The 12,510-nt window shown below is 42.1% G+C and overlaps 1 protein-coding gene and 1 pseudogene across 1 annotated transcript in view; both read right to left on the reverse strand.

Annotated features, from left to right (window-relative positions):
• ZC3HAV1 (zinc finger CCCH-type containing, antiviral 1) overlaps positions 1–12,510 on the reverse strand; it is a 57,962-nt gene that overhangs the window by 3,495 nt on the left and 41,957 nt on the right. Inside the window, exons 8-12 of the mRNA XM_065939130.1 lie at positions 10,728–10,848; positions 5,716–5,818; positions 3,749–3,839; positions 2,060–2,190; positions 1,557–1,687 (exon numbers count right to left, since the gene is read on the reverse strand). Coding sequence (XP_065795202.1) covers positions 1,557–1,687; positions 2,060–2,190; positions 3,749–3,839; positions 5,716–5,818; positions 10,728–10,848 — 577 coding nt within the window. The remainder of the gene's footprint in view (positions 1–1,556; positions 1,688–2,059; positions 2,191–3,748; positions 3,840–5,715; positions 5,819–10,727; positions 10,849–12,510) is intronic.
• On the reverse strand, positions 7,562–9,260 carry LOC136171024 (methionine aminopeptidase 2 pseudogene; annotated as a pseudogene).

A 12,510-nucleotide genomic window follows, 5' to 3' on the forward strand; every position in this document is an offset into this window, starting at 1 on the left:
AAGAAAAGGGAGAGATGAGAGATGTGACGTGAGCCAACAGTTGACCCTGGCAGAACTGGTCAGACACTCAATCTATCGTCCTCAACTACAAGACAACCTCTGATAATCACTGATATCACCACACTCACCAGAGCAACAACCATTTCCTGATAAATTAAAATTTCCTATATTTATTTTTATTATTGCCAAGGGAACAAAATAACCTCTTGACAAGGGTGAAAGAGGAGAGTGGAAAAGCTGCCTTAAAACTCAACATTCAAAAAACTAAGATCACGGCATCCGGTCCCATCACTTCATGGCAAATAGATGGGGAAAAAGAAACAGTAACAGATTTTATTTTCTTGGGCTCCAAAATCACTGTAGATGGTGACTACAGCCATTAAATTAAAAGACGCTTGCTCCTTGGAAGAAAAACTATAACAAACCTAGGAAGTACACTAAAAAGCAAAGATAGCACTTGGCTGACAAAGGTCCATATAAACAAAACTATGGTTTTTCCAGTAGTCATGTATAGATGTGAGAGTTGGACCACAAAAAAGCCTGAGCACTGAAGAATTGATGCTTTCCAATTGTGGTGCTGTAGAAAACTCTTGAGAGTCCCTTGGACTGCAAGGAGAGCAAACCAATCAATTCTAAAGGAAATTAACCCTGAATATTCATTGAAAGGACTAATGCTGAAGCTGAAGCTCTACTACTTTGGCCACCTGATGCAAAGCTCCGACTCATTGGAAAAGGCCCTGATGCTGGGAAAGACTGAGGGCAGAAGAATGGGGCGACAGAGGATGAGATGATTGGATGACATCACCGACTCAAGAGACATGAGTGTGAGCAGATTTCAGGAGATAGTGAGGACAGAGGAGCCAGACATGCTTTGGTCCATGCGGTTGCAAAGAATTGGACATGACTTAGCAACTGAACAACAGCAAATGTCTTTCTGCCCTTTGAAGGAAAGGAGTCTATATTGCAAAATCTGATATTCTGTGCAAAAATTAATTGAAATTGATAAACTATTATTTGTTGTCTTAAGGTGAGTGATTCTTTGGTTTTGTTTGGTGGGGTTTTTGGATTTTGAGTTGCATGAAGAAATTTAGGAACAAAAAGAAAGAGCTGAAAAGATTTGGTGTGACCAGCATGGCCTGTGATGGGAAAAGACCTCATCTCCATCTTTGATTAGAACCCATCAGAGGCAAGAGAAGGGATAGACATAGGTCAGGAAGAGCCATGGCCGGAACTGTGGAGCAATGGTAGACAAAGTCATCAACAAGAGGGAAGACTCTGCAAGATATATGAGGTGCTCTGGTCTCTGCACCCCACCCTTCCCATAAAACACAGAAGACAGGAAGGAAGCAGGGCTAAAGTGCAGGAATCAAGTCCCACAGTGATTTCTCACTCTAATTTGGAAATTTCAGATTAACATGAGCTTATTTTTCTCCAGGAATGCAAAAGCCTGGAGGTGCTGGTTAATACAAAATAATTACATATATCTCATAATAGGAGCGTGTATAGTAGAGCTGAGTGTTGGCTCTACTAGTTCAGTTTCTCTATTCCATACAAACCTTTTCCATATTTGGCATCATGACTTCCATGTGAGAGACAGTCAAAATTATTCTTACAGATAGACGTCACTTTGTTGCGTCTTGCTGCACAAAATAGGATTTCCTCGTCTCTCTTCATCTCCTTTTTCTTGCTAATATGGAAAACGTAAGACTTAACACAGAGAACATTTCTCACCCACTCCAGTTAATAATGTAAATCCCAACTAAAGTCTAATTATCTTAAAATTGTGCTCCACCAGCTTTCAGAATGGAGCTACTAACATTAAGGCAATAGCTATAAAAAAATAAATACATATAAACTTTTAAATGACAGACACATGAAAGCATTAATTGTAAAGCTAAAACTGAAAGAGAGACATTTGAGCCTACACTATGAAAACACTACAGACTGAAAAAACTGTTGACCACTACAATGAAAAAGTGAATATAAATCTTCAAAGACAGGTCTTCACTAATCCTTTCAAACTTTATGTCAAGGGAAGCCTGATAAGGAGGCCACTCACCTTTCAAAAGCCTTCAAGAGCTGTAGGTTCTGGACCTTCTTTATCTTTTCAATCTTGAAATTTCTCATGGAAGCTTTAAAATGATCACTTACTTCAACATATTCTGGAGTATTGTTATGGATTTCAAGCAACTGAAAGAAATTTAAAAATATGTAAATGTGAAGCAGGAAATATTTAAGGCATGATGGGGCTTCCCTTGTGGCTCAGCTGGTAAAGACTCTGCCTGCAATGCTGGAGACCTGGGTTTGATCCCTGGGTTGGGAAGATCCCCTAGGGAAGGGAACGGCTCCCCACTCCAGTCTTCTGGCCTGGAGAATTCCATGGACTGTATAGTCCATGGAGTCACAAAGAGTCAAACACGACTGAGTGACTTTCACTTTCACATCATGTCCCTCTGTGGGCTTCCCAGGTGGTGCTAGTGGTAAAGAACCTGCCTGCCAATGCAGGAGATCCAAGAGACTGGGAGTTCGATCCCTGGGTCAGAAAGATCCCCTGGTGGAGGGCATGGCAACCCACTCCAGTATTCTTGCCCAGAGAATCGCATGGACAGAGGAGCCTGGAGGGCTATAGTCCACGGGGTCACAAAGAGTTGGACACGACTGAGCGACTTAGCACAGCACATGTCCATATGTGTGGCCATCTATGCCATGGAGCATCCTTGCCAGGCCTCTGACAGCAGGGAGGATAAGCTGGCTTAGGGTTTCCGCATCTGATAGTTCATTCCAGTGATGAACTAGATGGCCCGGAGCCCATCTGTCCAAGGCTAACAGAGCATTAGCCTGAAGGCAAACGGAGCACACACTCCTCCCCTCCCCAACCCCCAGGTGTGTGATTCAGTCCAGTGACCTGGTGAGTTCTTTGTTTAAAGCCAGTGCAGGGGCAGAGGCAATGCAGGCACCCAAGGAACCCAAGCAGAGTTGCCTGCACCCAAAGCTAGCCTCTGATGTGGCAAAATGATCCAGGAAGAATCTTGCCCCAGGACTTCCCTGGTGATCCTGTGGTTAACAGTCCACCTGCCAATGCAAGGGACATGGGTTCAATCCCTGGTCCAGGAAGATTCCACATGCTGCAGGGCAACTAAGTCCCGGCACCACAACTACTGAGCTCGTGTGCTGCAACTACTGAAGACTGCATGCCCTAGAGCCCATGGTCTGCAACAAGAGAAGGCCTCTGCAATGAGAAGCTTGTGTACCGCAACTAGAGATTAGACCCTGCTTGCCACAACTAGAGAAAACTAACAACAAAGACCCAGTACAGCCAAAATAAATAACTAAATAAAATGTTTTAAAAAAGAGTTGCCCCAACCAGGTAAGGTGATGAGCTGAGGCCCACTTTGAGTCCCATAGAAACCTGTTTTTTAACTCCAATTAATGGACAAGTTGCTCTTACTGTGAGTTACAGTTTGCTCGTCTGTAAGGTAGAGAAGCAAATATCTATTTTACAAGTTTGTCATGAGCATCTGTCCCAAGGCGATCGTGTGTGCCAATGAGGTGCCCTTCTCCTTTGGGAAAGTGGTACATGACACAGTCACCATTTGGATGTTAGCCTTTGAATCTTGTTCCAAGAGTTTTGCAGAAGTGATTCATTCACTTCTTTCACTCATTCATTCATTCAACTACACACATTTGTAGCAAAGTACTTTGTTCCATCTTTAAACAATTCATCCACTACAAAGTAAAAAGCCAGTACCTCAAAGCCATTTGAGAATGAGACGCTTGTGTCCGGTTGGGGAAGATATATCTTGATGTAAGGTTCGGACGAGGTCTGCCCCTGTTGATGGCTAGAAACAAGAGAGAGAAAGAAATTCATCTGGCTCCCTGTTTGATACACCCAAGTGATTTTCTGTGCTTCGATTAAGCTGAGGTTCCTCTGGAAATTTTCCAAGTCCTAATGTGTTAGCGTTAAGTAAGGCTAGGGGACTTCCCTGGTGGTCCAATGGTTAGGAATCCATGCTTCCAATACAAGGGGGACATGGGTTTGATCCCTGGTGGGAGAACTAAGATCCCATATGCCTTGAGGCATAGCCAAAAAATAATATTTAAAAAAAAGTAAAGTTTGTCTTACGGCTTCTTTGCCAAATGATAAATATTTAAATACTTTAGTGGTATAGGGAAAAGAATCCTGTCTTTCCTGTATGAACTGTATTCAGAGTAACCACACATTTGAGGGTTCTCCACCCTGAAATAGAGAACCCCTAACATGTACATAGGGGTTTATCACATAATTTTCTTTAAGTTTGATATTTTCCATTATGAGAAAATTACATTTTAAAAAATGCTTTAAGGAAAAAACTCTTTAAAAACCTCCTTTCATAAAATGAAAATTCTTTTCGAATGAAAGAAGCTGGTCCCAATTTATATGTTAAGCTCTGATTTTCATACTATACTGCTGCTGCTGCTAAGTCGCTTCAGTCGTGTCCAACTCTGTGTGACTGCATAGACGGCAGCCCACCAGGCTCCTCCGTCCCTGGGATTCTCCAGGCAAGAACGCTGGAGTGGGTTGCCATTGCCTTCTCCATCATACTGTACTGGTATAGTGCAAAACAGATTCAAGTAATATGTTGTAAGGTGCTCATCAAAAATGCTATCATTCACTTCTCTTCAGATTGTTCAGAGTAGCACTCACAGCCTTTATTCTATCCTAAAGCCGTGTGTCTCCTCTGGGTATGTGATAGCGGGATTTAAGCTCAGTTCAGTTCAGTCAATTAGTCATATCTGACTCTTTGTGACCCACAGACTGCAGCATGCCAGGCTGCCCTGTCCATCACCAACTCCCGAAGCTTGCTCAAACTCACATCCATGGAGTCGGTGATGCCATCAACCATCTCATCCTCTGTTGTCCCCTTCTCCTCCTGCCTTCAATCTTTCGCAGAATCTCAGTCTTTTCCAATGAGTCAGTTCTTCACATCAGGTGGCCAAAGTATTGTATTCAAGCTACTTTCCACAACCACCCACAAACAGTTTTCTCAATTCATTTTACTTTACATTTATTTGGCTGCACCAAATAGTCACGGCATGCAAGATTTTTAGCTGTGGCATGTGGGATCTAGTCCCCAGACCAGGGATCAAACCGAGGTCCCCGTGGTGGGAGCATGAAGTCTTAACCATTGGACCACCAGAGAAGTCCCAGCAACGTAGTTTTTGACTGGATTTCATGAGCAGACAGAGCTGTCACACTGAATCCCTTACAACAAAATTTCCTTCAAAAAATCCATTTTCATCAACTTTATCTTTCCTCAAAGGCTTTGCTAGGCAGCTGCTACATCCCTTTTTTCTCTCCATTTCTCCCTCAACCTCCCATCCCCTGTAAATCCATTCCACAAAACTAAAGATACTCAGAAGAACCCAGAGCAGAATAAAAACCCAGTAATGGTGCATCTGATTCTTTCCTAGGCACAGCCAGCCATTCTCAGCTGAGGAAACAGCCCAGAGTAAGATGTCTGCTCAAAGTCCCCCGTGAACCTAAGGAAAAGACAAACTTCCTACTCTAGAATGCTTTTAGTCACACTGTATTACTTAGTTAGTACCTTACTCATAGTCAAAGCAAAAGGGAATTGCAGTGTATGTGAGCATGAACATTTCAGAAACCAGGGTCCCAGATTCATGAGTGACTTGAACATCGAAATGTGTGCCAGCAAGCAGCGTTCAGACACTCACTCTTGTCTGCGTTTCACCTGCTCCACATCCCAGTAAGACACAAACGTTGGCCTTCTTATGACATCCTTTTGGGTCTTGGAAACTATGTTTGTCTGAATCATCCCTTTAGACAGAAAAACAAGGAGAAAACACAAATCATGAATTGGTCCTAGGAAATGATTTTATCTTTATTTTTCAGAGACTACAAACATAGCTAATATTCATGACTCAACTATACATGCATGAATCGAGAAAATCTTTTTAGATGGAAACTGCTCATGATAAAAATGAATATCCTTCACTGGCCTTAGTATAAGACCCAGAAAACAAAGAGGTAAATGAGCAAATTGCAATTAATCAAATCTTTCAATCAAAGTCAGGTGGGAAAGAGAACTAGGGCAGCCAGATTACCTCACCCATGACCACTGTCCTAAACCAGTCATCAGTGATTATGGGTTGGAACATGGTAGCTATATTTTGAAAGTATTTTCCTACCTCAAATGTGAAATGCTGTTTTTAACAGGTTGTACACCTGGGTCTACACTGCAGCATGAGTTCTTTAAAAAGTAAATCATCATACATTGCTAGTAAAAATATATAATGGCACAACCACTTTGGAAAAGAATTTGGAAGCTTCTTACCAAGCTAAACATACACTACCTATACAATCCAACAAATCCACTCCTCAGTATTTATCCAAGAGAAATCTACATCCACACAAAGATTTGCATTTCGGTGTGCCTAGTAGCATTATTATAATAAGCAAAATGTGAAAGCAATCCAAATATCCATCAACAGGTGAGTGGTTAAACAAACTATGGTATATCCATGCAATGGAAGATTACTCAGCAATGAAAAAGGACCACTTTACATGCAATAATATAGATGAGTGAAAAACAGTATTCTGAGAGGAGTCAACCATATGAAGAGTACACACCACAAAGTTCTATTATATGAAGTTCTAGAATAGATTAAATTAAATTATAATGACAGAAAGTAAATTGGCTGCAGAGGGGAGACTGACTACAAAGGAGCATGAGAAAACTTTCTGGATTGATGGGAATGTTCTAGATCTTGATTAGGATAGCAGCTGCATGCATTTGTCAGTACTCATCCAACTAGACACTTTAAATGGATATACCTGATTGTACCAATTATGCCAATTGTGCCTCACATGCATATCAACAAAACAACAAGGAAAAGAGCACTCAGATCCTGCCTCAACTCTGCTCAAAACCTTCTGGACGTTTCCAGCTTGTAAAGTATTTAAGTTTCAATGTCTACTCTCAGTTCTTACACACCTCCTTCACATGCATGGGCTGCCCACTCCCTTCCAAAGTGTCCTCCTGAGATAAAAGCAGGCACCCTCCCACAAGCCCTCCATTTTCTTGGGGATTCATCACATTGCTTCATCTTGCCTGAAGCTGTCATTATTTTCAGAAGGTGCCTGGTTTGCCAGCATTCAGATTAGTGTCTGGCAACACAGCTCAAATACTAGCTTAATGAACAAACAGCATATTAGAAATAGAAAGGAAATAGTCTGGAACACTGAAAACTTCTCTGGACTAGCTTCTATGAACCAAGGGAACAAATATATGGGATTAAAATTTCTCCAGATTCAGGAACAAGATATATTGGTTTTCATCTCTCCACCACCTTTTTATTTTTTTATTTTTATTTTTTTCAGATCTGAAAATGTCTTTATTTTTTAGAAAATGGATTCCAGGAAGGTTAAAAAGCAATACCAGAGGGTATATAGGTGCAGAACTGGATGTAGTCATTCAAAGCATTCAATTAAGAATATGGCAATATAAATATCTGAAAAGCATCTCTTAGGTGTTTGAAACAAAATGTATGTCATTCCTAACTATTTGGAGCTTTACAGACAGAAAATGGTTAACATTTCAAAGTCCTGGAAGCTTTTTCCTTGGTTAATAACATTAAATGGTTTGCCTTTGATCAAATTCCTTCCTTTTTAAACATGGATAAAAGTATTACATAGGTCCACTGTTAAGACAACATGTTGCAAATTAAATCTGGTATAATGTATTCCAACAAAGCTTAGAAAATAAAAGGTGGTGTGGTGGCTTTGGATTAAGTTTAATAGTCGTCTCCTCGGCTGACAACTTCTTTACATGTTGGACGCAAAAGTATGGTATGTTCAAACTGTGCTGTATATGATCCTTTAATGTCACATAATGGTGGATATGGGTCTACAATGCCCAAGTCACACAGATTCTTCAGAGCCATCAAGTATTTACTTTCTCCCAAACGATCCAGCCATCTGCGGCAGAAGGCGAGAGTGCCAAAGTTTTCATTGATGACATTTAACAAGTGTTTTGTTCTTGGAAGCCTTATTGGCACATGTCCAACATCAAAATTTTTCATGTAATGTGAACATTCCATATCATCATGAACCACACCTTTTCCTGTGCTACCAAAGGTTTCGATGGCATATACTTCTCCTTCCTCCATTCTTGTTGCCTCTCCTCCTTTCACAATGGGCACTGTTTTCCCAGCATGTATTCTATATGGCCCAATTGAATGTCCATTTAGATTACGGATTGGTTTCACTTGATATGTCTTCCCATCTATTTCAACTTCATAGGATTCCATAACTTCTTGGATTGCGTCACCAACATCACAGAGACGAACATCAATTCCGGCACACTTTATTCCAGTGTTAGTGGCATCTTTTACAGCTTTTAATAATGTATCATATTTGGGATTAAAAGTGATAGTAAAAGCACAATCGATAATCCTACCCCTTATATGTGTTCCAAAGTCTATCTTACAGATGTCATCATACTGTAATACTGTTGTGTCACCAGCATTGGGAGTATAATGGGCAGCACAGTTATTCAGAGAACACCCAGTAGGAAATGCCAGGCCTGCGTTTAATCCATTCTCTTTTATTAATTTTCGTGAACAGTCTTCCAACTTCTCACGGATTTCTATCATTGTCATCCCAGGCTTGATCCAGCTCATAACATATTTTCTAACTTGTCGACGTGCTTCTGCAGCTTCTCGAAAATCATTCCAAATCTCTTCACTAGCTTGATCTAATGCTTTCTTTTCTTCACTTGTAGTTCTCCAAGCAGCTGTTCGCCCATCTTGTGTGGGTGGGTATTCGCATTCTTGTCCTTTGGGAAATACACCATTAGGATACAGGTCACATATTGGAACTGAGGGAGGGTCTGTTTGAACTTTTGGTCCTCTCTTCTTCTTCTTCTTTTTCTTCTTCTTTCCAGCTGCTCCATCTCCATCACCATCTCCATCTTCATCGTCATCATCTCTTTCTTTCTCTTCCAATGCTTGTCTTTCCAATTGTCTTGCCAACTCATCAGCTGAGGCTCCTGCTTCTTTATCAGGTTCCTGTTGCCCTGGGGCAGCCCCTTTACTCTTCTTCTTCTTCCGTCTTTTTTTCTTGGCCGCCTCTTCAGCCGTAGAGGCAGCTCCCTCTTCCCTGTCGTCTGGATCTAGGTCACCATTCAGGTGGCTCCCGCAGGACGCTGCCTCCTCCACACCCGCCATGTTGCCCGAGAGAGCGCGAGGCACTTCCACCACCTTTTTAAACAGTCAGAACAATAGAATACCACTGCAAAAAAATTTAATTTAAGTCCATTTTTAATTTGACCACCCAACAGAAGAAATTTTTATTTTCGTCTATTGCTTTCTTGTCTTGGTCCATAACGCACACACTGTTGCACGTACCACATCATTAAATTTTTAAAAAATTCATTCCTGAGAAAAATATTCATTTCTGTTTTAATTACAGAAACATAAACTTGGGGTTTGGCCTTCTTCATTTAACAGTATCAAGTTTTGCTTTTAAGGCAGTTTTCACAATCATAATTTTTAACAACTACCTAATACTCCACTGAAATGTAACACTCTAATGTGTTCAGTCACAATCCTACTGGTACACAGGCTATTCCTATTTAGTACTATAAGGAGGCTTTAATAAAGACCTTTATGTCTATAGCTTATTTTTTTTCTTATTGTGAATCATTTCCTTAGAAGGATTCCTGAGAATAAAAAAGTAAGCATATTTTAATATCTCTTGATATGCACTGCCAGGATGCTTTCCACTGTAGTTAGTATAATGCTCCCTCAAAGCTATGTGACTTGGGGTCTTCCCTGATGGTCCAGTGGTTAAGACTCTGCACTTCCAATGCGTGGTGCACAAGTTCAATCCCTAACTAGGGAGCTAAGCTCCCACATCCCACATGTTACAGCCAAAAAAAAAGAAAAGGTATGAAAAGTTATGTGACTTAACACAGAAATTGGTACAGGGCCCAAATCTCGGGTACCACCTGGGAATGTCAAGGAGCTGAAAAAGTCTCCTTCATCTCTTTCAAAGCATCTGTAAGGATAGTCCTGAAAGGGCACATATCTGACCATATACGGGGCTGGCGTGGGCGTGGGGGTGGGGGCGGGATTTGGGGGCAGAGGGCACAGAGGCAGCCGATGGGGCAGTACATTCAGAGGGAGAGCAGTTTCTGCCCTGGTTTCTTACTAAACACAGCAGGCAGATGGGCAGAAGGTAACCAAATCTTTTTATGGGGTCTCCAATAAACATGGGAGAACTCAAAGTCTTTAGAAAAGGCGACGGATAAAAGCATTGACCTAGATGATGAAGCCTAAAAGGAGCAGCGTGGCTCTAAAATTCTGAAGGACCCACAGCCCCAAGGTCTCTCCTGCAGTCGTTAACACCTGAAATCTGTCTCAGGGAAGCAGCCCACCTAGAATAAAGAATTTAGAATGGCAGAACTGGAAGTGCCCCCAGAGGCTATGTAATCCAATCCCCCCCATTTCACAGGGTGCCAGGTGCTGTTCCCAGCTACTGTGAGTCACAGTCAAGGCGCAGAGCGCAGCCCTTCTGATTGCCATCAGCTCCCACCCGCCGGTCCTGCCGTGCTAGAAAGAACCCGGTCCTGAGTGCAGCATGCCCGCGGCTCTATTCCCACTCCTGTGTGGATGCCACAGCCAGATTCAGAGGACAGGCGCCACTGCCAAATGCAGACACTTACCTTGGAAACTCAGCTCGTAGTTTTGTGAACCCGCCTGAAACGGCACAACTCCCCTCGGGCAGGATAGAAAAAGAGACTCCAGGTATGAAGAGTCAATGTTTGAAATCTGCTCATTGTCTTTCTATTTAAAAAAATAAAATAAAAAGGTAAAGACATCAGGGTAGGGTTTTAGGAAATTCCTATCATGATATCTTATTTCTTAACTTTATTTCAGCCATGGGATTTGGACAGGAATGCATCCTGCCACCCAAACCAGATTGTAAGGCTTCCTGGGTGGAGTCTAGTCACACCCTTCTTTAGTCTCCACTGTATGGAGTCTATGTTACTGAAACTGATGATACCCTAGGTGGAGGCCTGAAAAATAGAGCTGTTTTGCAATAGTCCATTTACATATTCCATAAAATATGACCCAAGTGTACAGAGCAACTTGTACCCGATACAAGATGTCTAACCACATCCAAAACGTTGTCATGAAGTAGACCATCACAGCTATCGTCTCATCACACAATGAGAAAGAACAGTTAAAAGCTGGAGTGAAGGCACATAAAACTCCAACGGATGCATTGTTATTTAGTTGCTAAGTCATGACTCTTGGCCACCCCATGGACTGTAGCCCACCACTCTCCTCTGTCCATGGATTTCCCAGGCAAGAATACTGGAGTGGTTTCCCATTTCCTTCTCCATCTAATAGGTATATCGCTGTCCAAATCACAGTGATGGGGCAAGGAACACCCCCAAAATGTAAAGATATAATCTCCAGCCATCTCCAGGACCTTCCTCTAGCCCATTCAGAACTCCAGTTCTGAATGAGTGAGTGAGTGAATGAATGAACACTAGAGCCTTCAATTACATATTCTCCAAGACTTGAATTTATTCCTCAGTCTCAGGAACCAGGTCTTGTTACCTTTGCCTTGTGCCTACACGACAGCCTTGATTTTGGCTTTCTAGAGCTATGGCTCGCCCTCACCTTGGGCAATTCCTTCAGGTCATACACTCCTGCCCCTCAAGGCATGCTACTAAGCTTGACTGTGTGCTGCATGCTAAGTTGCTTCAGTTGTATCTGACTCTGTGACCCTATGGACTGTGGCCTGTCAAGCCCCTACTAGAGCAGATTGCCATTTCCTTCTCCAGGGGATCTTCCCAACCCAGGGATCAAACCTGCATCTCTGGCATCTCCTGCATTGGCAGACAGGTTCTCTAGCACTGAACTACCTGGGAAGCCCCAGGTATCTTGTAATAGATTGTATTTCTTTGATTGCTTTGGCAGCTTGGGAGCTCAGAACCAAATGTATGGCCCAGCAGCTTATGCTGGGATATCCTCATCCCGTTTTTGCCTTTGGCTTCATTTCCATCTCTTGCTTTTCTTTTCTTTTCTCTTTCTCATCACTCTAATTTCATTGCCTACGTTAGCTACCTCCCTCTCTGCTTAATCATCTGAATCAAACGGAAGAAGGGATACTAGACGGAACCTCTGCCTGTCTAAATTTCTCTCCCCTATTACTATGTCCCTGTGGGGGTTAGTCTAAACCTTCTAGTTCATCTGAATACAGACTCTGACTAAATCCTAGCAACCATATGTATCAGTTTTCTGATTTCTCACTCTTGCCTACTTTTCTGGCTGAAACGGGTAGTCTCTGCCCATTCATGGACTAGTGCATAGAAAACTATCTCAAGGTTCTGCCACAGTCCCCGATAGTGAAGAAAGAGGGATATTTGGCTGGCTCATATATCAAGGAGTTTCTTAAAAATAGTTATTTTTTATAATGCAGTCGGAATACATGCT

Source organism: Muntiacus reevesi, chromosome 6 (assembly GCF_963930625.1).
Source record: "Muntiacus reevesi chromosome 6, mMunRee1.1, whole genome shotgun sequence".
NCBI lineage: Eukaryota > Metazoa > Chordata > Mammalia > Artiodactyla > Cervidae > Muntiacus > Muntiacus reevesi.